Consider the following 26767-nt stretch of genomic DNA (forward strand, 5'->3'; position numbering starts at 1 on the left):
CACAGCAGAGTCCTGAGGCAGAGACAAGGAGAACAGACTTCCCAGGGAGGAAGGGAGAGGGAAAGAGGAGTTCTAGGGCAGGAGAACAGATTCTAAAAAGGTAAATGACTTTCGGGACTTCCCTGGTGGTCCAGTGGTTAAGAATCCGCCTCCCTCCGATGCAGGGGGCGTGGGTTCGATCCCCGGTCAAGGAACGAAGATCCCACACGCCACAGGGCAATTCAGCCCTGGGGCCACAACTAAAGAAGTCCCTGTGAGGCGCAGAGAAATGCCTGCGTGCCACAATGACTCAGCGCAGCCAAAAAAAAAAGGAAAAATGCTTTTCTTGTATGTTTTGTTTTTTTTTCAAAATGTAACAGCAAATTAGAATGTGAATGGCAACCTCTTCTGAGGGAGAAGACAACCCCCATTCCCTCCCCCAAAGGTGACTCTGACAAAGCTATGAATGAACACGCCACGTCTCTGACAGCGATGTACCTGCGCTGTGTCACTGCTTTCCCGAAACGCCCTCAGTCCCCAGCCCGCACCGCTCCTTCTCGGCTGCCAGATTCAGGACATCTTTTCACGGCAGTTAAGACTCAACCCAACAAGGCGAGGTACATGCGGAGAGGGTAGGAGCTGGGGAAACTGTTCATAGTTTCCTGGAAAATCTATTTTTTCATGTGGGAGAAAAATGTTATGGGTATTGAATTTGCCTCTTACTTATGCCTGGAAAGCTGGAGCAAAGTAAAAACCAGAGCCCAGTCCTGTCTTTCCCTTTGTCCAGCTGCCTTGCCTCTATTAAAAAAAAAAAAGAAGAGGAGGAAAACAAAAGGGAAAGCACTGTGAAAACTCGGGGTCAGATCCTGAAGTGAGAAGAAAGAAGGCAGGCACAGTGTCGTTCCCCGCCAGGGATACAGAGAACAATGATGCCAGAGGAAGCAGCAGTTTCCTCGGGTGCGTGGGAGTGCTGTCGTGCAGCCGGCACCGCACGTGGGCTGCGGTGGGGCACTGTTTCCCTGGGGTGAGCAGGAGCTGGGGCTGGCCCGCAGAGATTTACAGTTTAAAAGGGCCTCCTCCTTGTCTAAGACGCCACTACTTCTGAGGAACAAAGCAAATCGATTTTGCCTATGTATGTTCTATCAACAGACCTGAGTCACCCCCACCTGGCTATGGAGAGAGAGCGGGAACAGATTCAAGGAACTGTCTTTCTTAAGCCTGATCTAAGAGACACGCATTTTGAGGAGGCTTTCCCATTTTAACAAACCTACAGTGACTTTCATTAGAAAAACATTTTAAGGAGAAGTGGGGAAAAGTGAAGAAGTTGGCAAAAACCAGGAAGTCACAAGGATGCAGAGACAAAGTTCTGAGTATGCACTCAGAGGCGGCATGGCCCGGGTCTCTCGCTCCCTCTGCTGAAGTACACTGTCCGGGCCGGTTCCGCGGCGCTGGGCGCATGGAGGTGGGTGGCAGTTCGCTGTGATGGCCCTTGCTGCCGCCTGCCTTCCTGAATCTTCCCTGTAATTCATCAGCCACCCCAGCATCCCACCGCCTGGCTCTCAGGTCCTCAGACACCAGATAGGCACACACTCCTTCTTCTTCCTGTTTTTTTGGATGTTTAAATGTGTACCTTTTGGATTTCAAAAATCTTCAAGTCTGCCTTTTCCCACAGCACACTTTGGAATGACTTGTTAGATTTAATTTTATTGTATGAAATCAAAGAAACAGTCTGCATACACTTCCCCCGCAGACAGCCCTGTCTTGAACGGAAACCAGCATGTGTAACAACGCTCGGCAGTACCGCAGCAGCAGACCTGGTCACACTCAGGGTGACCAGAGCTCACCCACAAAGTAGCCAGGGGTAGCCAAAGTAGTAGTCTTTTCTCACAAGAGAAAAGACGCACGCCTTACTGAAACAAACAAAAACACTCTTCGGCCTGACAGAGGAAGAGATGAGATGAGAGAACGGAGAGGAAAGCTCCAGCTTTCACTCGGACCCTCCTGACATGACCCCCCGGACCCATCCGAGCAGGCCCCGCCCTCCCCAACCCTGAAGGGTGGGAAGCGTGGTTTCTGAGGAAGCTGCACCCCATGAACCACCACAGCAGCAACCGCAACAGCGCTGGCAGTGCTGCAGTTGGCGGAGGCGCAGGGCGGGGAGTGGGGTGCTCCCCGTGGGGACAGCCACGCACAGTTCTCCCGTCCGAGCGGGCGGCCGGGGCATGTCAGTGCAGATGGCAAGGCGATGGCGTTCCCAGCTCTGCACTTCAAGGGGAAAAGCCTTGTTACGTAAAACACAGGCTGGGCGAGGAAGCCACCCAGAAACGTGACCCTCCGGTTAGCTACGCTGTGCACCACGTCACCGCGTGATGTCATGGCAGCCGGCCACTCTCGCGCCCAGCGTGCACTGGGCTGCCAGCCTGCGTTCCGAACATGCTCTTGGCATCACTGTGCTTTGAGCAGAGGAAACGCGTGAACCTATGTAGATGAGTGTGAGTTTTTCACACATGCCTTTCGAAGCCCATTTTGAGGGCCTATTACTCCAGGTGTTGGAGATTTTACAGAAAACGTGACAAAACCACCTCATCTCTGGGGCCCAGGTCAACACTTCCTGCTTTCATCAGAACTGCCTGGCCAGCTTGAGCTGCTGCCCTCCGTCCTTGTCCTTGCTCTGGGAGATTGGGGTTGGATGGAAGCCCCCGGCCCAGGTTCCAAGCTGCCGAGCCCTGTGGGGTCCCCAGCCCAGGCGGAGGGAGTGGGGACTGGGGCTTCACACTGGGGGATGTGAGACACTGCCATCTGACTGGGCGCCCTTGCCCACAAACGTGGGGTACACAATAATTCACCCGCTAGGAACGGTTTCCTCCCTCGGCGTACTTTCCAGGAGGAGGGAAAGTGATGAATCCAAAGCATCATTTTTCTCACAGATAAATCACCTCTAAAGGTCCAAAATGTTAATGAACTGCAAGAGACAAAACTCGATGACAGTAAGAGACCGCAGTGGAGCTGGCAAGAGCGAGGGAGTGCAGGCCTCTCCCCGAGAGAGAGACGGACTGCAACCGCTCACTCCCTGACTCACAGCTGTCATGTGCTGGCGGCACGAAGGGTTTTAGTCTTTGCCACTGGCCATTCTGGGACTCAATGAGGGATCACAAGGGTTAATGGCTCTTCGTAGGCTTACAAGGCCCAGCCACTGTAAGAAGCGACAGAGAGTTAATTAGGAGAGATCAGCGGAAACCCCGTTCAGGTTTCTGACTCACTTGATTTTGTGAGAAGCCAACGAGTTGACATATTCTGCCTCCGAAGGAGCCAAGACGAGCAGGCTGCTCCCATGGCAGCCAATCCGGGCCGTCCTTCCGACCCGGTGGATGTACTCGGCAGGTGAAGACGGAGCATTGTACTAAAAGAGGGGCACGAAAAGGAAGGCATTCACAGATCAAGGGATTGCCATTAATTGGAAGTGCAATACCCCTCACCTGCCTCCAGGTATCCCAAGAATTAAATCCTGGTGCTATGGTTACCCCACCACCATCACAAGGAGAAGTCACTCAACCCTGAAACTCCCGGCTTCATTGGAAATAACAAGGCTCCGACATGCCAACGGGAACAGTGGCCAAGTTTCAGATAAACGAGACATCTTCCCGTCCCAATATCTCCTTTTTAATTTCACTTCTCCACAGGTCTCCTCGCTTTCCTATTTGCATCTTTTCACCGAGGTGACTGGGCAAGGTGAGAATGCAGGCAGGATGGCCACACGACCTTGGCCTACTTCCTCGAGAGACAGAGCAGCGGGGCTGCGGGCATGGAAGATGGCGCACAGGGTAGAGAGGGATCAGGTCCCAGCGCCTCGCCGCAGGGCCCCCAGTCCCTGTGAAGCGGGGCTGCAGGCGGATTCAGAGGCAGGTTCCCTTCCTAAGGGACACATGCTGCTCCTGCGGACAGTGTTCCTGGCCCGGGAGACAGGCAAATGCTCGAACTCAGCAGAACAGGCGTGCTCCCTGGCAGTAACTGGTCATCATTAGCGCTAACTGACCCTGCACTCATTCTGCCCTTTTGTCCTCTGCTGCTACCTGACTCAAAGACCACGGGCCAAGATGACCACAGTGGCAGGCCAGGCATATTAAGCTAATCAACACCCACAATTACAAGGAAGCACTCAATGATCAATTCTACGTGGCTCGTTTCCCACACATTAAAATCATCCTATTTCACATCTGCCCTGTGGCCGGCAGGAGAGAAGACACAATGCCTCTGGTAGCAAAGTCGTCATGTGCGGTGAGCAGAGCAGATCTCTAGCCAGTGCCAATCCTGCAATTCCACTAAAATGTGAATAAACTATGACTCACGTAAACAGGGCATGTGTCCCCTAGCCCTCTCACAGAAGGGCTTAAAAATACCACTCTGCAGACTAACGAAAAGAAAAAACACAACTGAAACCACCAGGCTCCAGGGCTAACACCCGTACCCTCTGGCAAGGCGGCGAAGGCCGGAGGTATGCGCTAAGATGCTGTCAGGCCTTAATTGCCCCCGCAGGTCAGTGTGCACCGGCAGCTCTCAGGACAGCTGAGCCACTGTCTTCCCAGGGGCCCAGTGGTTCCCGTTATTTTCAGAGTGCTGAAACTTGGGGTGTGACACGCATTTGTCTGGGGGCTGGGGAGCCCGCCCCTCCTTCCCGCAGCTGTGCAGCCTGGAGGCTGAGCTGTGGTGGGCAGGGGGGCTGGGGTAAGGAGAGATGGCAGGAGAATGGTGCGGATCAGGCTGGTGGCTGCCTAGGGACCAGGGCAACACCCAAGAGGATCTTAATAATTACTCTACTTCGAGCCAATGCATCTGCTCGTGATCATACATTCCGGCCTCAAGCCTGCACCATAAAAACGAGAGATGTTACCTGGACAATCCATGTGACTTGAGGGAGATCCAAGCCCCGAGCCGCAATATCCTTCAAAACAGAAAAGAACAAAAGAACATGGCTTAGGATGGAGTTTCTCAACCTTTTTGGGGTCCTGGGCCCATTTGATAATCTAGTTCAAACACTGAGGGCTCATCCCTGGGAATGTGCACAGGCGTGCATACAACTTCAGGAACGCACTGTTGTCCACCTGTGGGTAAAATTCTGATTTAGGGATGAGTTCTACTGAACCTGTGGTGAGGCGGCCGCAACCCACTTCACTGCAAAACACCACCTGCATGCAGACCGGAGAACTGGAATGAGTCATGGGCTGTTGTGTCGTGTTAAGAATTCAGAGAACTGCTGGCATGCTTTACATTTTATCTGAAACACCCCTTTATGGTGAACACAGTCATGGGTATTGCCTGGTCTTATTAGCAATGGAAAACTTTAGGGGGAAGACTTCCCTGGTGGTCTGGTGGTTAAGAATCTGCCTGGTATATGCCTGGTCTTATTAGCAATGCTGAACGATAACGTGCTTTGAGGCATAATTCTGGAAGGTCACCCCGAGATACGTCCTCATGGGGGTGAGCCCCAGAGTCACTGACCAAGGACGCTGCTCATGGGCCTTGGAGAGTGAGAAGGACCGAACGACGCTCCCTCTTCTGATAGGTGGTTACAATCAGAACACCGGCCAGAGATTTAACCAGACGGACACAAAGTACAAAAGCAATGGAGACTGCTCTTTTCCTTTGCGCTGGCCACCGTCTCAAGAGCAAAGACTCTGCTTGCTGGTATGTATGGCTACTCTGGCAGGGAGACTGGAAAACGGGAATCTTTCCGTCTTTGGCAGTAAACACACAGCCAGCATCCACCTCCAAGGGCGAGACATACCAAGAGCAGCCCCAGGCAGCAGGCTCTGAGCACTTGCGGTACATGAGAACACTGTACCTGCGTTATCTTGACTCATCGTCAAAATAACGCCTCAAAACAGAGGGGAACCAAGATTCAGAGAGGTTAAGGAACTTGTCCAGGGACACACAGCTAATAAGCAGAGGGTAGCCCGCCCACCCAGGTCTGCTCTTTTCTAAGACCAAATTACACTGCACGGTTCCGCCATCAAAGACGACGCTGTGTCCCTTGTACGCGGTGGGAATGCAAAATACTATGGCAAGGAATCTGGGGATAGCCAGAAAAATTACACACGCAGTTGCTCTCTGACCCAAAGCGATCTCCCCTCTAGAAATCCATCCCAAAGGTACACTGGTGAAAATGTAAATGACTAATGCACAAGGCTCTTCATTTCGCACTGCTTATGACTGCAGGTCTGGTGAACACCCCAGTGTCCAGCAGGAGACAGGCTGAATAAAACATGGCAATAACCACCACACAGAATAGAGCTACAGAACACAGCTTCAAAAAGAGGGAGGCGCCTCTGCACTGACATGGAGATCATTGAGGCCATATTTTGAGTGCAAATAGTATGCTTTTGCATAAGGAGTGGAGAAAATACAAATATACTGGGCTCATATTTCAAAAGGAAATACTGGAGGGAAAAACCCCAAAGCTTATAAAAATAGTGAGCTAAAGGGAAAAGAAGAGAACAGGGGGGAGGGGACTGGGATGGGTCCTGTACGCCTTTAAGGCCCTTATAATTCTAACCCTGAGACCATGTTTCAATGCAATTAAAAAGGAAGACAACCTGCTGTCACGCAACAGGAAGGACAGAGTGTCACCCATGACATATTCTTGCCAAAACACAAACAAAATCCTAAGACTGGAATCTAAACAAATGTCCACACCTACTGCAGAGAGGGAAGAACAAGGCAAACAGCACCTTAAGGACACAACTAGCCAAATCTGGGATGCAGGGTATTTATTCTAAAGAATAAGTCTTTCTTCAGCTAAAAAGTCCAGGGCAAAAAAAGGAGGGTGATAAAAATAGAAAACTTTAGGGGGAAGACTTCCCTGGTGGTCCGGTGGTTAAGAATCTGCCTTACAACGCAGGGGACACAGGTTCAATCCGTGGTCCAGGAACTAAGATCCCATGTCCCATGGGGCAACTAGCATGCAGGCCACAAACAGAGAGTCTGTGTCCTGCAAAGATTCTATGCGCTGCAACTAAGACGGGGCTGACGCACCCAAAGAAATACATAGAAGACCTTAGGCAGATGGATAAATGGATAGACGGACTGACATTCCAAGAACCAACACCTGGAAGGAGGTTCACCAAACTGTCAGCTGTGGTTATCCCCAGGTCCAGAGGCTTGGGGGCATTATAGGCTACCCACTCCAGTATACTTGGGCTTCCCTGGTGGCTCAGCTGGTAAAGAATCCACCTGCAATGCAGGAGACCTAGGTTTGATCCCTGAGTTGAGAAGATCCCCTGGAGAAGGGAACAGTTACCCACTCCAGTATTTTGGCCTGGAGAATCCCATGGACTATATAGACCATGGGTTGCAAAGAGTTGGACATGACTGAGCGACTTTCACTTTCACTTTCTGCAGTTTCCTGTGTCCTTTGCTTCATTTTTCTTTTGACAATGAATGTATATTAACCCCCCCATTTTTATCTTAGAAAGATTTAAACCTACAAAAAACCGAAAGAATAGTACCATGAACACTTGTCAACCCTTCCTCCCGATTCTCCAACTGCTAAACTGTCACATCTGTTTCTTTCCTCTCTATACAGTCACATTTTTCAGAACCTCCCGAAAGGAAGTTGCAAATATGATGACATCTTGCCCCTCATACTTCAGCACAGATCGCCTCAGTAAAATGACATTCTCCTACCAGTCACAACACTCTGGGCACACCTACAAAACTTAAAATAACTATTTTCTAATAATCACTCCATTTCAAGTTTCACCAACTGTACCTAAGATGACTTTTATAATAGGTCAGTGAAAAAGTATTGTGATTTTAAGTCATTATAACTAGGCTCAAACATATCTTTATTAATCAAAATAGGAACCACTGCAATCAACACATTTTTGCCAATGAGAAATAAGTTTATTCCTGTAGTGTAAAAATTCGTGCTTCGTGATTCAACAAACTCATGGAAAGCATTTTCTGCCTTCTGTTGGTTGTGGAAGTGTTTTCCCTGCAAAAACTTTTTGAAATGCTTGAAGAAGTGGTAGGCGGTTGCCAAGAGGTCAGGTGAACATGGCGGGCGAGGCGAAACTTCGTAGCCCCATTTGTTCAACTTTTGCAGTGTTGGCTGTGCGGTGTGTGGGCGGACATTATTGCAGAGAACTGGCCCCTTCTTGTTGACCCATGCTGACTGCAGGTACGGCAGTTTTCTGGACATCTTATCGATTTGCTGAGCATACTTCTCAGATGGAATGGTTTCACTGGGATTCAGAAAGTTGTCGATCAGACCAGTAACAGACCACCAAACAGTGACCAGGACCTATTTTCAGTGCAAGTTTGGCTTTGGGAAGTGCTTTGGAGCTTTCTCTCTGTCCAACCACTGAGCTGGTTGTCACTGGTTGTCATGTAAAATCCACTTTTCGTCATATGTCAGAATCCAATTGAGAAATGGTTCACTGCTGTTGCATACAGTAAGAGAAGATGACACTTCGGAATGATTAATTTTTTTGATTTGGGGTTAGCTCATGAGGGACCCACTTATCAAGCATTTTCATCTTTCTAATTTGCTTCAAATGCCTAATGACCGTAGAATGGTCGACAGTGAGTTGTCCCACAATTTCTTGTGTAGTTGTAAGAGGATCAGCTTCGAAGATCTTCTCAATTGGTCGTTTTCAACTTCTGATGGCCAGCCACTATGCTCATCTTCAAGGCTCTCGTTTCCTTTGCAGAATCCTGAACCACCACCACACTGTACATTAGTTAGCAGTTTCTCGGCCAAATTGAACTTGAATTAAGAAAACTGCTTGAATTTGCTTTTTGTCTAACAACATCGCCCTAGTCTAAAATAAATATAAAATACACAGCAAGTAGTATCATTAGCAAAAAAAACATAAAGTGAGAAATGCACATTAAAATGATGTATAACATTACCACATTTACTTAAGAATGCATCCCAATATCAAACAACGAAGGTCAACAATGCAAAACCGCAATTACTTTTGCACCAACCTTAACAGTTTTCCTTCCCTAACCCTGGACTAAAGCCTAGATCACTGTGTTCTATTTTTATTACAGCCATCTAGCCTTCCTAATTGTACTGTTCATGGGGTTCTCGCAGCAAGAATACTGGGGTGGTTTCCCATGTCCTCCTCCAGTGGACCACACTGTTTAAGAACTCTCCACTACGACCTGTCCGTCTTGGGGCGCCCTGCATGGCACGGTTCAGAGCTTCACTGAGTTATGTAAGCCCCTTCGCCACGACAAGGCTGATCCGTAAGAAGAGGGGAGCAGAGGATGAGACAGTCAGATAGCATCACCAGCTCAATGGACATGAACGTGAGCAAGTTCCAGGGGATAGTGGAGGACAGCGAAGCCTGGTGTGCTGCAGTCCATGGGGTCACAAAGAGTCGAGCACGACTTAGCGACTAAACAACAGCCTTCCTTAACCTAGAATGGCGTATCCCTGCCCTTAACATTTACTTTTTTTTTATATAACAGTTTTTGAGGAGTCCAGCTGTCTGGAGGCACATCCCAGAATCTGGAGTTTTTCTGACTCCTTGTGGCAAGATTCAGGTAGAGCGTCCTGGCAGAAGGACACCACCAGGGTGGGGTGTGCTGCCCAGCACATGACCTCAGGACACACAGTCTCTCCTGTGTGGGGAAGCTGGGCTCAGTCGCCAGAGCAGGTGGTGGCCGCCCTCGCCCTCCCTCAAGGAGGGCCCTTTCTCCTTGTGATGAGTGAGGGAAACTCTGAGACTGATTCCCAGAACCTTCTGCCCAGTGGGATTCGCATCTTTCGAGGCTGCTTGCCTCTATCAGTTGATACCCTGATGGCTACCAGACGAGGGCTTTCTAAGCCTATGACCACTTCCATTTCATAACTGGCACCCTTCTGTAAAGGACAGCTTTTCTGCCTCTCCCCTCACTTTTCAGTATCATTAAGGATTTATTTGCATATAAAGCAGCTTTTACTGTTTTTTGGCCACACCATATGGCATGTGGGATTTTAGTTCCCCGACAGGGACTGAACCTGCACCTCCTGCACTGGATGGGTAGTCTTCACCACTGGATCACCAAGGACATCCCTATAAAGTTTCTTAAAAAAAAAAAACAACTCAATGCAAAGTTCTGCAAGAACCACATTAAAACACCACTCCCGGATCTTCCAGGGTCAGAGCAGGACCCGAGGAAGACACTATCCCTGTCACCTGAGCACGCCAGAACGACTACTGGTGGGCAGGTCAGGGAGGGCTGCCTTCTCGCTGATTAAATCCCACCTGGATTGCAGGTCCCCTCTGAACGGTGGCAAGACGCTGCATTTGTGGGTGTTACGTAGACATTTCATGTAGTAGAAGTGTGTCAACCACCCAGGAAGTGTTTCCTGACAGCTCCCAGGTGCCCTGAAAGCTGAAGGCGGATGTTCCGGGGCCGATGCCTCTGACAACACAACTCAGAGTGTTCTTGACACAAACCAGTCACTGTCTTTAGAGAAACTGTCAGGCTCTTAAATCTGCAATGCTCTCGTGAAGAAATGATTTATTTCATTTAGGCGCTCTGCAGTGGGAGAGGCATGGCGACAACGGCTGTCTGAGATTTAAAGACAGGCTTTGTAAAAAATTTAGTACTCATTGGTTTAGTAAATCCAACTAAGGAACACAGACGGAACTCTCACACAGCACGTGATGTTCAGGAAAATCACTCCAAGCACAAACACACTCAATCAGTGAGTCGGGGGGCTCGGCAGCCACCGCCATCAGACCACTCATGGTTTTCCCACTCAGGCTGGGCGAGCCAGCCCAGGACACCAGGCTGAGAGTCTCCCGCTTCCCACGACTCCTGGTGTTGGGGAGGGATCACCTCACAGCCACCAGCCACTGCTTGGACTCAACCCTGCTGTTTCCTTCAGCAATTCTTGGCAGTCTCGGCTGGGGCTACACTGAGGGTGGGAGGGAGGAACAGGAAGAACTGGACTCCAGGACAACTGAGGCAGCCATCCAATCTGGGCAAGTCAACTCTGCTCTCCGAGCCTCAGTTTACCCACCTATAAAATGGCTGCAATTGATTTATCTCCCCAGGTTGCTATGACGATCCAATGAGACAGTGGACGTGAAAAGTGTCTTGAGAATCACTGATCTGAGTGTTCTGGCTGGTGATGAAGTAGAAACAGGCATGCAGGCAATGAGGTGGGGCTGTCAAAGCTTCTGGGTTCTCTTCCCCGCTCACAGCCCGTCACCCTACGTGGGCAGAGGACTGCAGAGGAGGGGGAGACGGCTCCATCCTCCCGGACGCTGTGGCAGGACCAGACCAGAGGACTCTGACCTGCACAAGACGCGGCCGAGACTCAGTTCCGTGCCTGCCCTCAGAACTTAAGATCCAACCCGCCTGTATTCCTTTAACCTAATTCAGATGAAAGAACTCACTAAAGTCAGTTCTGAAAGACACTTGCGGGCGAGGCCTTGAAGGCCGTGGGCTGACAATTGGCTGCCTCCACGAGACCGAGGGGTACAGATGGAAGGCAGCTTGCTCAGGTGCCAGCCTGTCAGTTGGATTAAAATGACTCATTTATTTACCCAAGAACCTCACAAAGTGCTTTTACTAACAGGGAGAGGGGGCCTGTGGCTCTCTGAGCAAGGGACGCAGCAAATTCGCCTCTGCCGCCTTCCTGGCCTGCCAGAAGTCATTACTGCCGTGTGTGGAAAGCCATCAGCGGGGTCCGGGCCCCCGTCGTCCGGGTGACAGATTGGGCTGCGTAATCAGAGGGGGAAGGAGAGCGCGCAGAAGCTGTCAGAGGCGCGAGAGCTTGGCTGGAGCCGCCAGAAACCTGGCAACATGAGTTAGCGTAACTGAGTCAACAGCCGACCGTCTCCAAATGATCTCGCCATGAACAGGGATGAAATACGAGCGCAAAAGATAAATTTCACCTAAAAGGCATAGGCCAGAGAAAACCCAGAAAGTCTCCATTTCTTAGGGGCAGTGAAAGGACATTCTTGGGACGTGTAGAAGCATCCTTTGTCTCCTGGCCACCTGGCACTGTGGAAATTCCCCAGGAGGAAAGGAAATTAAGAAGTGCAGAGACCTAATGGTGTGATTCAAGCAAAAAAAGAGAACGCGAGCAGGTGAAGGAGAGCAGCACGGGCGCTTTAGGTCTCTTCTGAAACATAAGGCCTGTGCAGGCAACCACACACATTCCAAGAGGCTCAGCCAGCAGACGCGGGCGGAGCCGGAAGGGCCCGTCCTTGCCGGGGGGCCACAGCACTGGGCACCACCAGGGACAACCAAGGAGGGCCGCCCGCCAGCCCTAAGGCCAGAAGGAACTGGAGACGCCACACTGAAGCCACTTACTGGGGTTTCTCTTTCCCAACCGCTCGATTTAACAGTGATGTTCAAAACCTCTGGCTTTGCGTGAGTGCTTCACTATGAGCCAAAGGAATTAGTGTGAAGATAAGCCCATCTCCTCTGTCTGGTTCTTCTGATTTCTTAATTTCATTGAGGAAAGTGGGCTCTGAACTTTCAAATGACTCCTTCCTGCTAGTACTTTGCTCCCTCCTTACCTTGGTTTCTTTAGATCCAGTTTTCTAGAAAAAGCTGGAAAATTACACAGAATTACATTCCAAGTATGTAAGAACTCTTCTTTCCCAGATTGGTCTCTCCTGCCCAAGTATCCTTTCACCTCTGCCCAGACTCCACGCCACTGTGGTCACATGTGCACCGAGAACTCATGTTATATAGTCATATATCAGGTCCCAAAAGACTTCATGAAATTAAGATAGTCCTTGCTTTTAAGATGTTTATAATTAAACACACAGACACACACACCCTTAACTTCCTTCACCACAGAAAAAATACAATGGAGGGGAATGGGGAGCAGGAAGGTACTTTCTAGAAGAAAAGGAAATAGCAGAGATGTGAACTTTTGTGCGCTTACACCACAATTCCCAATTTCCCACACAAGACATTCAGCCTTCTGGCCTTGTTAAAAGAATCTTGGGAAAAATCAAAATGGCAAAAGAGACGCTACAAAGGCAGAAAGTCTCCACGCAACAGTTAACAACGTGGGTTCCCTTCATGCGAAGACGTTGAGTCTCCATCTGCCTCGTCCTGTGGCCCCACTGCTCATTAGCACCCAGGAGGCTCCCGGAGAGCAGTCAGAGCCTGGTGAGCAACAGACTGCTGCCAGAGACGCAGTGACAACGCCTCCCCAACCCAGGCACCACCGATCACAGCCCACGAGTCTCAGACGCCCCAAGTTTCGGGCCACAGCGACCACATGCGGCAGAAGGAGGAGGAAGACCAAGCAGAAATGAAGAACTTCGTATCATCAGGGACCTGGGCTGGCATCCTGGCTTAGAAATGGAGGGAAACGAGCCCCTACCCGGCTCTCTTCCAGTCATTTCTTCAAGCAGAATAAAGAAGAGACTGGCAGAGGCTCAGCATACTAGACGCGACCTAGACCAGCAAATGAACACTCAGGGGCTTAGAGAAATCAGATGATGGCAAGAGGGTGCTTTTCACATGGCACCGGGGCCTGGTAGTGGGCAGAGGTGGGGGGGCGCCGCATGTTGCCAAGTCAGGAGTACTCATCATCTAGCTGACATCACCTGCTTGCAGGCAGCAGCCAGGCTGAACCAGGAAAGCCATCAAGTACTCTTGACCCCACCAAGAGCTGCATTTCAGAAAATGATCTTTGCTTCCATAGAGCTACTAGAAAAAGACAAAAACCAAAAACTGAACTTCAAATACCTGGAGGTTTCTTTGAGACTTGGAGCTCACCCACATCTGTGAAATACACAGTCACATTTGCTTACCTTGGGAGACTTGACAATTTCCCACCAGGGACATTTCCAGCATCATAAGGGTCAAAGAAAGCACTTTGTTCCAGTCCTAACCCAAACTCCAACACATGGGCTCCTGCTGCCTTCTGTTTCAACACAGGTGATCTCCAACGCTCACTCTTCAGAAAACACCATGGACATGAAAAGGTAAACTGATTCCCAATGAGCACTTAAAAAAAAAGATGTCACAAACAATCCTTTATAGGAATGTTTATGAGAATCCCATGGGTAAAACTGAATTTTTATTTTATTATTTTTTTATTGAGGTACGGTTGACTTACAATGTTGTATTAGCTTCTGGTGTAGAGCAAAGTAATTCAGTTTATGTGTGTGTGTGTCTGTATATACGCACACATATTCTTTTTTGTATTATTTTCCATTGTGGTTTATTACAGGAAACTGAATATAGTTCCCTATGCTATATAGTTAAGAACCTGTTGTTCATCTATTTTACATATACAGTTTGTATCTGCTAATCCCAAACTATTTTATCCCTCCCTCATTCCCTTTTGATAACCGTAAGTTTGTTTTCTATTTCTGTGAGTCCGTCTCTGTTTTATAAATGAGTTCATTTGTACAGTATTTTAGATCCCACATATAAGTGACACCATTTGATATCTGTCTTCACAGTCCAGTCTGCCTATTTCACTTAGAATGGTCATCTCTAGGCCCACCCACGTTGCTGCAAATGCATGATTCCATTCTGTTATCGCTGAGTAGTATTCCCTAGTGAACAAGTATACTAATGTCAGCCTCAGTCTTTAGACAAAGATATGTATCAGTGGTTCTCAACACTGATCCCCAAGTATCCACCCATTTAACCCACAAATACCGGTGCCTACTGCACACTGCTCTGTGCCAGGCGCTGGGACAGGACTGCAAACAGCACACAGCCCCCGTCTTCACAAGCTTGGGGTTCGGTGGGAAGACACCGAGGCCAGCTGGGAGGAGCATCACTGAGAAACGCAGGCTGCCCTGGCAGTGTCTCATGGGGAAGCACGGGGGCTTCTGTTTCCAGAAAAAATGACAATGAAGCTGCGACCTAAGAACGGGTGAGTCTAAGTCAGGGTGGAGTGTCCCAGGAGGAGGGAATTCATGTACTAGAGCCCTTAGGCCAGAAGGAGCCGAGAGAGGGGCCTGTTTGGCTGAAGGATGCGGCATAAGGGGAAAGTGGGGACAGAAGGGACAGGAAGGGGTCAGGCTCCAGAAGTGTCAACGGACACAGGATTCTTAGCAAATTTCTGTGTCAAGTAGACTGTCTGGACCTCTCTTCTCTTTACTCTGGACATGTAAAGATGCTTTAGGATAAACACAAGCATCTGACTTGATGGGGGTCATAAAGACAAGGGCTACTTGGCCAGACTCAGACCTCCTTTGGAGGCAAGTGTTCCAGCAGTCGCTGCTCTAAGATCTGAATCACCAGGGCCAGCGGAACCACTGCTGGGCACACACACATGCGCGCGCGCACACACACACACACGCGTGTGCACTTGAGAATCATCAGCAGGTGACCAGGCAGGCCTGTCTTGTAGATGATCGTATGTACATACACACAAGTAACAAAGTTGTACTCACTTATAAACTCTCAATTTAGAAAGAAAACCATCTCTATTACCTTCAAAACTAAATAGAAAACAAGGGTTCCTTCAAAAGTAATTGTATTAAGTGAGCCCTAAAGAGGCCTTCAAACAGCCAACTGTCTTTGTTTCTACCTCGCACTTGTTCATGGGGTTACTAAATCCACGGTGAGATTTCATTACTGTATAGATACGGATTTCTTAAACAACCGCTGGGGATTAAGTTATATCTTCTGAGATGGAACACATGGGGAAGGCATTTTAATCTTGGGAGCGAGCAGCACCTTTGGTGAAGTGAGTCCCTGGAGAAGCGGGGACATTGAAAGTGTGTTTCCAAGCTTGAAAGAGCACAAGAGATGTGCAGGAAAAAGGTCAGAGTGGTGCTGGAGAGGCCAACTAACCACAATCGTCAAGACCGAGGCCGAGTAAAATGGCTCTGAAAACTGTAGGGCAAATGGTAGGTTTAAACAAGAGTGCACAGAATCTGTCCAAGCGTGTCTAGTTTCCTTTAAGAAAAGGTGAGCAGAGGCAAGCAGAGTGATTTTGTTGTGAAAAGGCTTTCTCAGCTCTAATTACTCCCGATAGCTGTAATTTACAAGTTCTTGGTGGATAGAAATCACCAAGATTCACACATTTTCAGACCAACAGCTGCCACCATTAGTGAGCAAATCGCCAAGTCTTCTGGGCAGTGGCAGCCCGCCACCCGTGGCAGCGGGGTGACAAACCAGGAGGGCAAGGAGACCAGCACGGCCAGTGGCCCCCAGGAACCCTGCTCCCTGTAGGGCCGCTGACTGCAAGGCAAACCATCCAGAGACAAAAGATTGCAACCACCACCACCACCATCAATTTCCAACCTTCCCATGGAGCACAGAGCGATACATACCGTGCAAAAAAGAATGCCTGTTTTGGAATGCGTGAAATCTTGAAACACTGCTGTTCTTTCCTACAAAAACAAGAAAAAATAGGGTCTTTATAACTCAGCTCAATGCCAGCTAGGTGGTGGGCTTAGATTCTCACAAGTCTCCCGACTTCCTACTACTGTAACCACTTCTAGGCACAGAAAGGTTTTGCCGAGGAAGAGGAAGAAGTGGATTCTTCATATCATCCAACAAGACCCTGTTCCTACAGCACTAGGCTTCTTCCAGACAGAGGCAAATAATGGAGAGCAGCACGTTTCATTAAGATAATGCAGGGAGAGGGGCACACCCTCCAGAGACGGCCAACACCAAGAATATCGGTGCCGAAGGCAAGTGCCTGCCCTTGGGGGTCCCAACTCAGAATTTATTCTAACACCTTTTCTACAGGTGGTCTGGAGGATGAACAGCAACCAACCTTTCCTATAGAGCAATTTTTTTTTAAATTTTTTTAAAATGATTGTAAAATTGTTAAGAACCATATGTCTTAACTGGAGAAAAATATTTCAAGTCAAAGGAAGGAAATGAAATCATCCCACCTCTCAAAGCAAACCACACAGCTGGCAACATCATGAGGCTCCCTCTGAGGGCTCCTACTGAGGGCTCCCAGGTACCAGAGCTGGCCTGCGCTCTACGTGCCTGAAAGTGCCCGATCTGCACAGGTACTGTCACCAGCCCCCAGGCCAGGGGGAGAAACTGAGGCATAAGAGGTTAAGGAACTTGCCTCTTAATGTGCATCCACTGTTAGTAAAGGGCTGAACTGGTTTCTGAACCCTGGGAGTTCATGGCTTCTCCGTGGAGTCAAAACCAAAAAAGTTCCTAAGAACCCATGAAACACCTTAAAGGCAGGACATGCTGTATGCAGACATGGAGTAAGGAATACAATGACCAGACCCCTGAGAATTCAGCATGGCCATCAGGAGACAACTCCTTCAACAGCAGCCCCTCTGTGATGCTCGTAAAGCACTGAGTTGGCCACTCAGGGAGACCACACTGAGATCACGTGGAACAGTGGGCAGGGCAACTAGCCAGGAAGATGTGATGGGCCTGGTTTTAGCTTAGTCCTCGGGACAAGACACTTCACTCGTGTTTAAAAAACGAAATAGAGACCCTCCCTTCAACCTCCTGCCCATCTCACAGGGAGGGTGTGACGGCTAAACACCTAACAAACAGGACAACACGAATAAAATACTAGAAATTACTAAATGACGAGAAAATTACTTTTTCTGAAAGAGAAATAACAACAAGGATGGCCCCTGACATGTACTGAGCACTCGGTCTGCACTAACTCAGTGAACCGCCACAACTCCGGAAGTCTGTGCAACTGTTCTCTGCACTTTTGAGGCCTGGACACCGAGCACAGAGAGGCCAGATGCTTCCCTGAGGTCACACAGCCAGAGAGTGGCAGCCTGCCCCAGCGCACACAGCTGTAAACGCCCTGCTACCCTATGAGATGCACTGTCTGAAACACCCTAACGGCAAGTCCCTAGATGCTCCTGAGCTCACATTCGGCTTCTTCTTTATCCTCACACCTCCTCTGAGGGATGACTCTGGAGAAAAGAGACCTAGAGGACTAGTAAACTTGAGTTAAAAAACAAACCATAAATGGCATTACATTATGAAATCAACAAACTCAACTGAAATGGGGAACCTGGAGGTAAAACTCAAGAGTTTACAAAACTCATTAAGGCTGGACTATTCAGGACATTTGGCACAGTCTTGTGTTAAGAAGCTGTGTCCTTGAGTGACCTTGAGTAACTTCATTTTTCTGAGCCTCCATTTCCTTAATTATTGAAACAAAAAAGCAATGACATAAAGAGGGGCTAGACTTGACGGCCTTCTCTGGCTCCAAAAACGCTCTGACTTTCCTAAGGTGGCTCTAGCCAAACCATCCTCTGCTTTCGGGCTCTCCGTTTCCTCCGCCGCCTGGTAGCCTCTCCTCTAGGACAAGCTGGCTCCCTCTTCAAGGCCTGCCTGTCGCTCCTGCCACACCTCCGGCGAGCTCACCTTGTCCTACATCCGGCTCGACTCCCCGAACGGCTGGCTCGGTGACCAGCCGCGGAACGAGAGTGAACGCAGCTCAGTACCTAAGTACCCAAGATGAAGAGAGTGTTTCACCCTCCTTCCTGCTCAGAACCACTCGCCGCGCGGAGCCCCCGCAGCCCCTGGCGCCCACGTCCTCTCTCGGCCCGAGTGCTCCGAGGGAAAGCTCTGCATCTTGTTGACAGTGACAGCAGTCACGCTCAGCAGTACCATATGGGAGCCACAATTTAGCTCCATTAATGCTCTTAATTTGAAGACATCAAGCCCTAATTACACACTGGGTACTAAAAAGGCAAAAGCCTTCCCTGGTGCCAGCTACTTAGTGGTGCTCTGTTGCCTTAACAGCTGGCGGGGGCAGAGTCCGGCCAAGCCGGCCCGCGCGCTCTCTCAGGTGGAAGAGACCCGCTCCTGGAGCACAAGTGAACAGGAACGAGGGGCTCCTCACCACCTCCCCCGGGGGAACGGCTGTGTCACCCGCTGTGGCCTCCAGGGGGTCGCCCACTTTAGCCACGCTCTTCCCTGGTCCAGCAGGGTCCCGGTCCGGGGAGGCCAGGGCTCACCTCTTGCTCCAGGGCGCTGTGCAGCCGCAGGAATTTTAACGGCGTGGAGGTGGCTGGCAAACGCTCTGGGGCCAGGGCCCCTGAGTCGCTCAGCAGGGTCTGGAGGAAGAGGGTGTAGTGGAACTCCACCAGCTCGCAACTCGAGAAGAAGACGATCACCTTCTGGTCTCTCTCAAACTGCACGGACACAAAGGGCGGAAAACACCACCACGTATTTTTAAGATCAGGTGACACTAAAATGAATCTCTCTGTAAAACACGTGGGCAGGCTGGCCCCGAACTGGAAACAAGAGGTGACAGATGGCTTTGAATTATTTTTTAAAACAACACTGGTCCGCCACACTATTCATACAAAGAATGCAGGGCAGGAAAATGACTTAGCTGCCACCTCAAACAGGCCTCCTGCATCTGAGAAAACAAATACGCTTCAGAGCTAAGCTGATGTGAGCTCGGCCTCCCTCACTCACTCAGGGCTTGCCACGCACAGCCCTCCTCATGGGGACCGTGAGATCGCAGGCAGTCTAGAAGCTGCACCCTCAAGCCCTTCCACGTACTATTTTTCCATGTACCAGAGAAAGTTATCACGTGAATCCAGTAAACACACAAATAGGATGAGTCTCTAAAAACACGCACACAGACCCATGTAATCTGGCTCACATCCGGCATGCTTCAACCACGTGACGTCTCTGGTGTCAGTCTAGGACTGGTCTATGAGGCAGATCTCAAGTTGCACACAGTGAACCTTGAGTCCTTACTGCAATTCTAGAACCACTGACTGAGAAGATCTCTGCTATGGCCTGCACTCGCCACCACAGTGGAACTGGGAAACTTCACGTGCATCTCAGTGCACTGACCTCCATACCTGACGTAAACAACACTGTGGTCCTTTCAGGATCAGGTCAGGCCCAGCCCTCAGACCTACCTTGCACTTCTGCAGGATGAAGGCCGCCAGGCAGACGAGTCTCAGCTTGCTGGGGACCACCACCACATGCTGCTCGAGACCGGCTGGGATGGCGAAGCTGTCCAGCTCGTCAGTCGCCTGTGGAGGAGAAGCTTCGAGAAAGGCCTCGCTCTCTGGGCTCGACACGTCGTGGCTCTCATCCAGGACGGAGATGCTGACAGGGTCGTGTAAACTGATGTCAGCTAGCCGAGCTACACCTTTGAGAGAAAGCGAGAAGGAACAGCTGACAGGCGTGTGCTGTACAACCGCCACATCCGCACACCCCCGACACCACACATCCAGGCTTACTAAGAAATCCCTGATGGGTACCTCCAAATGCTAACACTGATCTGCCCCACTGTCAGTCTCCCAGGGATGCACCAATTTCTTCCCAGGGTCTAAAAACCCATATACACCACCAATGTTTCTAAACTCTGACCTGTGGAAGACCACTGCAACAGATGTCTGCCCATCACTCCCCAGAAAGGCTTCGGTGGTCAAGCAAATTATGGAAATCCTGATAAAAAGGTTTCCTGGGATTCTTTCATAGGGCTTCCCGTGTTTACAGGCCTTGTCAGGACCTTTACTTGTGTGACTGTGCCCATGAACCTCCTAGAGGGGGTAGGAATGTGTGGCATTTCCCCCACTCTTTGAGAACAGAATCCCTTTTTCACGGATTCTCTCTTAGGTCACTGCTAGTTGGAACACACTCTGAGAACTGCTGGTAGGGCAGGTGGATGGCGTCTGATACACGTGCACTGGCTGGTAAACCAGGTCAAACAGGAACACGGGAGCTGAAGCGCCCTGCAGTACTCTGCATGCAGGGGATCCTGGTGGAGCCTCAGTGCTCCCATCTACGACAGAGAGCTAAGAAGCCCCATCTCACGAGGATGGAAAGACAGAAACGAGTTCACGGAATGTACTTTTCAGGTTTAATTTAAAAAGAGCCTTAAAAGTCCCAGCTGGGCTTCCCTGGTGGCTCAGTGGTAAAGAAACCGCCTGCCAATGCAGGAGATGTGGGTTCAGTCCCTGGGTTGGGAAGATCTCCTGGAGAAGGAAATGGCAACCCACTCCAGTATTCTTGCCTGGAAAATCCCAAGGACAGAGGAGCCTGACGGTCGCAAGAGTCAGACACGACTGAGCAACTAAACACCACCATAGTGTCTTTAGGAGAAAGGCAGGATGATGATACTTAGAAATGTGCTGGCAGAGAGGTCACCTCCTTCAGGACAGGAGCCCTGCCCTGAGGGGGCAGCACCCGCCATCACAACCTTTAGAGACCACTAGCCTCCTCCTACCTCCACACTGACGTGAGTGCCAGCAGCCTCTCCCTCCCGCGAGGGTGCTGGACCTGGGACCTGCCCTTTCTCCTTCTGCCCAGACGCCAGGGACCGGAGAGTCAGGATGCGGGGGGAGGAGGCCGGGCACGCAGGACATGCGGTTTGGAGAGCAGTCCTCTCAGGACATCTTCCTCCTTGCCTCCCCGGCCCCTACCTTGAGGCTGAGAACCAAGCCAGGCAGACAGCCGAGGGGCAGCTCATGTCTAGCTCCTCCTCTTCACTGAGAACAAAGAGTCTCTTTTCAACTCACCTTCCGTGAGCGTTGCCGACAGCAAGACGTTCTGTCGTTCCTGGCACTCAGCATTCACAGCGTTGAGGATCACTGTGAGGTCCTTTTCAAAACCCAAATCCAAGATTCTGTGGTTTCAAGGAAGGAGTTTTAATCTCCATGAATACATGGAATGCTACAGGGCTCCAGAAGTTTCAGTGAAGACCCAGCAACAGCCCTTTCCCTTCACCTCTCATGCTTCCCGGAAGGGCTCACCTGTCTGCTTCATCCAGAATCAGCCAACGGATCTGACGGAAATGGATGTTCTTGGTGGATTTTATATGATCCACCAGGCGCCCAGGAGTGGAGATAAGGATATTTATTCCTTTTCGGAGCCTGTTTAAAAGTATACATCACAACAGAAAGTAAATCTGACAGAGCCGCATCAATGGCAGACACAGCGAGAGGGTTAAGGAAGACAGTTTCCTGGCCAGAGCCACGGTGCCCCAGTCTGAGTCATGGCAAACACGACAACAGGGAGATACAAAGATACATTTAGGTTTTAGCTTTTCCCTGCAGTTTCCCTTTCTTGCAGAAAATAACTGTAAGTGCTGAAATTCTATTAAAATCGTAAAACCGTAAGTCTCAAACGAATCTTTACTATATAACCCAATGCCCTTTATCTGATCCACAGATGCTTTCTAGAACATTCCAGATTGTCACCTCGCTTGTGCCAGGGAATCCCTTTACATGAACGAGTCATCCCATGTCAATGTGCTCTAATGGCTGGAAGGTTTCTTACGTTGAATCCTTGTTGTAACTTCCAGGCAATGTACCCCAACTTGCCCCATAGACTAGGCAGAACAAATTTAACTTCTTACTCCCCAGACGTCCTTTATCCCATCAGCCCGCGGTAATAAAAGTGTACAGTTTTCAGCTGAGTACATTTTCCAGCTGCCCTTGTCACTAAGTGGACGCATGGCTATGTTCTAGCAATAAGATATGTGGAAAAAGGAAAGATGCAAATCCTATCAGTACCTTTAGAAGAAGGAGGTATGGCAGGAAGCTAGATATAATGGCTGGAGCTCCAACAACTACCTAACACTATGAGGAAAGACTGAAAACAAAAGCCTCACTTAATGACACAAAAAACACAGAATGAGCCCGGAATGCTCACGCTGGTGCACGCACCATGCCAGCCAGCTTCTTAAATGTGAAAGAAAAAGAAAAATAACTTCCATATCATTTGTGGCACCGTTGCTGTTATTTACGGTGGAGTGGAATCTCATCCTAGCCAATATTTGAAGATTTCACGTTTAGTATCTGCTCCTTGGTTACACATTACACACAGGGCTGGACATAACTACTAAGCATGAGGCTACAATAAAATAAAAATGTCTTGAAGAGAATGCAGACAATTTGGGATGTACTTTTTGCAACAATTTTCTACTGACACCCATGACCAATTCTAACACAGAATTACAAATAAATGTATTTGGGTATAAAAAGCAAGATGTAAAGCATCATGTAGGTTTATAATTTTGTTTTTGTAAAATCAAACAACAAATTCCCAAACTCCCAATGTCACAAAAGGGAGTCTAAGGTGATGTATCCTTAGCAAGGGGGACCATGGATATTGGGGGATGGGAGGGGTTGAGGGTGCGAGTTAAGAAAGTAAGGAGCTGTCACTGATCACATCAAAAGGGAGCCACTGGTAGGCTCATCAATATTTAAAACAAATAGCACTGTTTAGAACGATCCCTCACGGGGACTTGAGCTGTCTGTACATCCTGGGACTAGGAACCACCGTCTGGGACAAGGCTCTCCCCAGACTGAGAAGGGCCAAAGTCTTACAGAAGAGGAAGACAGAGCAGATTGAAAGAGGAATTAACAACAAACAAAACTCTCCCTACCTGGCCTTTTCTGATTTTCTCTTCTCTCCTCCCATTAACACTCCAGGCACAATCCAGGTAAACGGCTACAGAAAGACATCAGACCATAATCAATGTGAAGCCCTGTTTACAGAACAGAGCCTAACTGCAAATTCCTGCTCCTTCCGGAAGTTGGGAGGGAGAGCTTTTCAGGGCAGGAGGCAATACTGTGCAGACACAGTTCCGAGGCATTGCCAGGCCCGTGGTTATCAGCACTAACTTAAATTACAACTATTCAACTAGCTTCTGACGCTGCGAGAGAGGAATATGAGCTTTTTAAATGATTCAAGGAGCTTCTCTGCCTTTCCCCATAGAGCCTGAACTGAAAAAGCGTTTCAGTGAGTCTACTGCCATTTTTTATTTTTTCCTTTTTGGTTAAGATCAAACCCAAATACAATGCTTCCTCATTGCCACCCATGATGAAAGAAAAGGAGAGATCAATTCTCATTATAATTTGGTGGGCTGGCAGGCTTTGACTTGGAAGCTCTCTCTCTCTGCATTCTGAAACAAACCCTGCTTGCAGCCTGTTAAGTTGCTTTCACTGGATCACCTTACGGTTGTACCTGTGAAGCTCTGTACGTAGCTTGCTAGTGACGACGATGAATAGATTATAGGAATGGAAGTACCAGGAAACATTAGTAAACTCGCTAAGCCAGAAATCAGTGATTCATAGGTTTAGATCAACAAAAACCTACAAACTGTACCTGGGGAGAGCAGAGACAACCAGGGAATGGAGGGACACTGGAGTGATTCCTAGCTCTTTGAAAATAAAAAAAAGACTGTGGGATCTCTTTCCTCAAAAAGTTGGGAAAAAAAGACAAAGCTGAACTCGTGGCTTGCCTTACCTTAAGCAGTTTCTGGACAGTATCAAAGCTTTGCAGAGCCAGCTGTAAACATGAAAAAGTGAGAAATGATGAGCAAGATCCCGCCCTTCCTTTTCATTTATTTTTAAAAATTTAGACAGTGTGAAGTGATAAGGATGCAACCTAGGACCTCAAGCCAGGATTTAAAAAGTCCTATGCACAGGATCTCCTTGGGAAATACATCTTGTTCTCAGGCCGATGCTGAAACCTGTCAGTCTGGAGAGTCTATTTCTTGGACAGACGCAAACACAGTGTCCTGGGCTCCCTCTGCTGGCTCAAATTCCCAGAGTACCGGGCAGACAGGTACCGTCTATGGTGCATAAAGATGGAAGAAAATGAAGCAGAGGCGACCTGAATCTGGCTCCCTCTGGAAAGAGAGAACGTAGTATGTGTGAAGGGGTATGGTGACGCAACAGGCTAGCCTTGGGGTCGCTGCTGTAGAGGTGACATGACTATTTCCTAATGTTGGGGCAGAGCAGCAGCTAAAGACAGAGATGATCATTTCCCAAGTTTATTAAGGGGGGCAGAAATAACACAGAAACCAACAAGCCCAGTGGAAATCAGAGAAAGAGAAAATAAATGTAGGTTACAGCCATTAACAACCATCAACAAAGCCTCTACGTAATCCCTTTATCCAAGGAAGATACACAGTTTCCATGTGTTTAGTATTCATGAAGCATCCCAGGGAAGCGGCGAGGTTGCTGCTGTAAAAATTTAAATAGCTCCATGCCTGCTCCTTCACTGGATGGAGCTGAGACAGGGCACTGCAGGATATACAAAAGGCTGGGCTGAAACCTCCATCTCCGAGATCTGTTCTCTGCAAGGAAGTGATTGGCATTTGATACAGGAAACACACATCCTGATCTGCAATTGCCTCCACAAGCAAATAAAATAAACTGGATAGAAGAGATTTCCACCAAGAAAGAAGAAAAATATCAAAAAGCTTAACTTTCAGAAACAAGTAAAAATTAAAAAAAAAAAAAAGGTTCATTTTTAGGGTCAACTGCTTTTAATTTTTAATTAAGTTGTAAAAGAAAAAAAATGTACAAAAATGCAATTATTTTAATTCCTTTTAAAAGAAATCTATAATGTCATTAGTTTTTAGATAATAGAAAAACACTTCTCCAAAACCAAAAACTTCTGGTTTCTAAGACTACTCAAATTTTTCGTCTTGTCAGGAACCAGAGGATGGTTCCCTGGCATAGGAAAAGAGTGCGGTGATTGGTGCAATAGGGAGAAAAACAGACAAAACACTTGAACCTTATTCAATGATACTGCTGAAAGAACTTGCTTATCAGCACACACCCCGAAAGTGGGCCTGCTTACCTCTCTTGTTGGCACTAGTATCAGAGCGTAGGGGCCATCACCACGCTGTTGAACAGAAGGAAAGAAATGCCATGAGTTGAATGAACACAGGTCATAGGAATCTGGAGATATTAAGGGTAGCCACTTGTAAACATCAGGAGCAGTCTTCTTAATTAAAGAAAGTGATAAGACGGTCCACTGTGCCTGGGCTCAGTCGCTCAGTGTGTCTGACTCTCTGCGACCCCGTGGACTGGAGCCCGCCAGGCTCCTCTGTCCATGGGATTCTCCAGGCAAGAGTACTGGAGTGGGTTGCCATTTTCTCCTCCAGGGGATCTTCCCAACCCAGGGGTCGAACCCAGGTCTCCCTGGGACTCTATACAGTCTGAGCCGCCAGGGAAGCCCATCATCATGGAACAATGATCTAGAAGTCCTGACCCATGCAATCAGACAAAGAAATATGCACGAATCTGGAAAGTAGGAGGTAAAGTTGTCATTATTAGCAGATGATATTTTACCCTAAAGAAAAAAAAGCTTAAGAAATCACTTGAAAATCTATTACAGAAAGACAATTCCGTCAACTAGCTGAATGTAAAATTAATATTTAAAAATTAATAACCTTCCAATGCAGAAAGTTAGATGGAACCATGTTTGGGAATAGCAAAAAAAAAAAAAACATAAAAACTACACTTCACAAAAATACAATAAAATAATGTTAAATACCTCTGAGGAACATAAAATTTAAATAAATGATTCTTGGATAAGAAGACTCAATATTATTAATAAGCTAATCTCCCTAAATCAATCCATAAATGTAATACAATTCTAATAAAAATGTCATGAACATGCATATTTATGCATATATAAAATGTCACAAATATACATATACATGCATATAAAAAATAATATACATAACCAGATAAGCTGATTTCAAAGTTCACATGGAAAAACAAATGTGCAGGAATAATCAAGATATTTCTGAACATCAAGTGTTAAAACAACTTAAATCTGTAGTAGTTTTTAAAAAATTGATGCTAGCACATAAGAGATTATAATAACAAATACAGTCCAGAATTAAATCAAATACATATAAAAAGTCAGGAAATACAGTAAGGGGCAATTTATATCAACAATGAAAAGATGAACAATTTAAATGCCCTTTTAAAACTAAGCTAGAAAAATAAAGTTGGAGTTAAGTTGGCCTTTTTACAGATGACATAAAACTCAGAAACTATCAAACATGAAGAATTTTATTACACAAAAAATTTAAAATTTCACAATGAAGAAGTAATACCTAAAC

At 48.2% G+C, this 26767-nt stretch overlaps 1 protein-coding gene across 1 annotated transcript in view; it reads right to left on the reverse strand.

The window, feature by feature from the left end:
* The window catches only part of DDX31 (DEAD-box helicase 31), a 72917-nt gene that overhangs the window by 32585 nt on the left and 13565 nt on the right, over positions 1-26767 (reverse strand). The window contains exons 7-16 of the mRNA XM_052648540.1: positions 25492-25536; positions 24148-24189; positions 23285-23349; positions 21648-21767; positions 21414-21520; positions 19806-20041; positions 18885-19061; positions 16251-16310; positions 4868-4918; positions 3240-3379 (exon numbers count right to left, since the gene is read on the reverse strand). Of these exons, the coding sequence (XP_052504500.1) occupies positions 3240-3379; positions 4868-4918; positions 16251-16310; positions 18885-19061; positions 19806-20041; positions 21414-21520; positions 21648-21767; positions 23285-23349; positions 24148-24189; positions 25492-25536 (1043 nt within the window). The remainder of the gene's footprint in view (positions 1-3239; positions 3380-4867; positions 4919-16250; positions 16311-18884; positions 19062-19805; positions 20042-21413; positions 21521-21647; positions 21768-23284; positions 23350-24147; positions 24190-25491; positions 25537-26767) is intronic.

Source organism: Budorcas taxicolor, chromosome 11 (genome assembly GCF_023091745.1).
Source record: "Budorcas taxicolor isolate Tak-1 chromosome 11, Takin1.1, whole genome shotgun sequence".
NCBI classification, from domain to species: Eukaryota; Metazoa; Chordata; class Mammalia; order Artiodactyla; family Bovidae; genus Budorcas; species Budorcas taxicolor.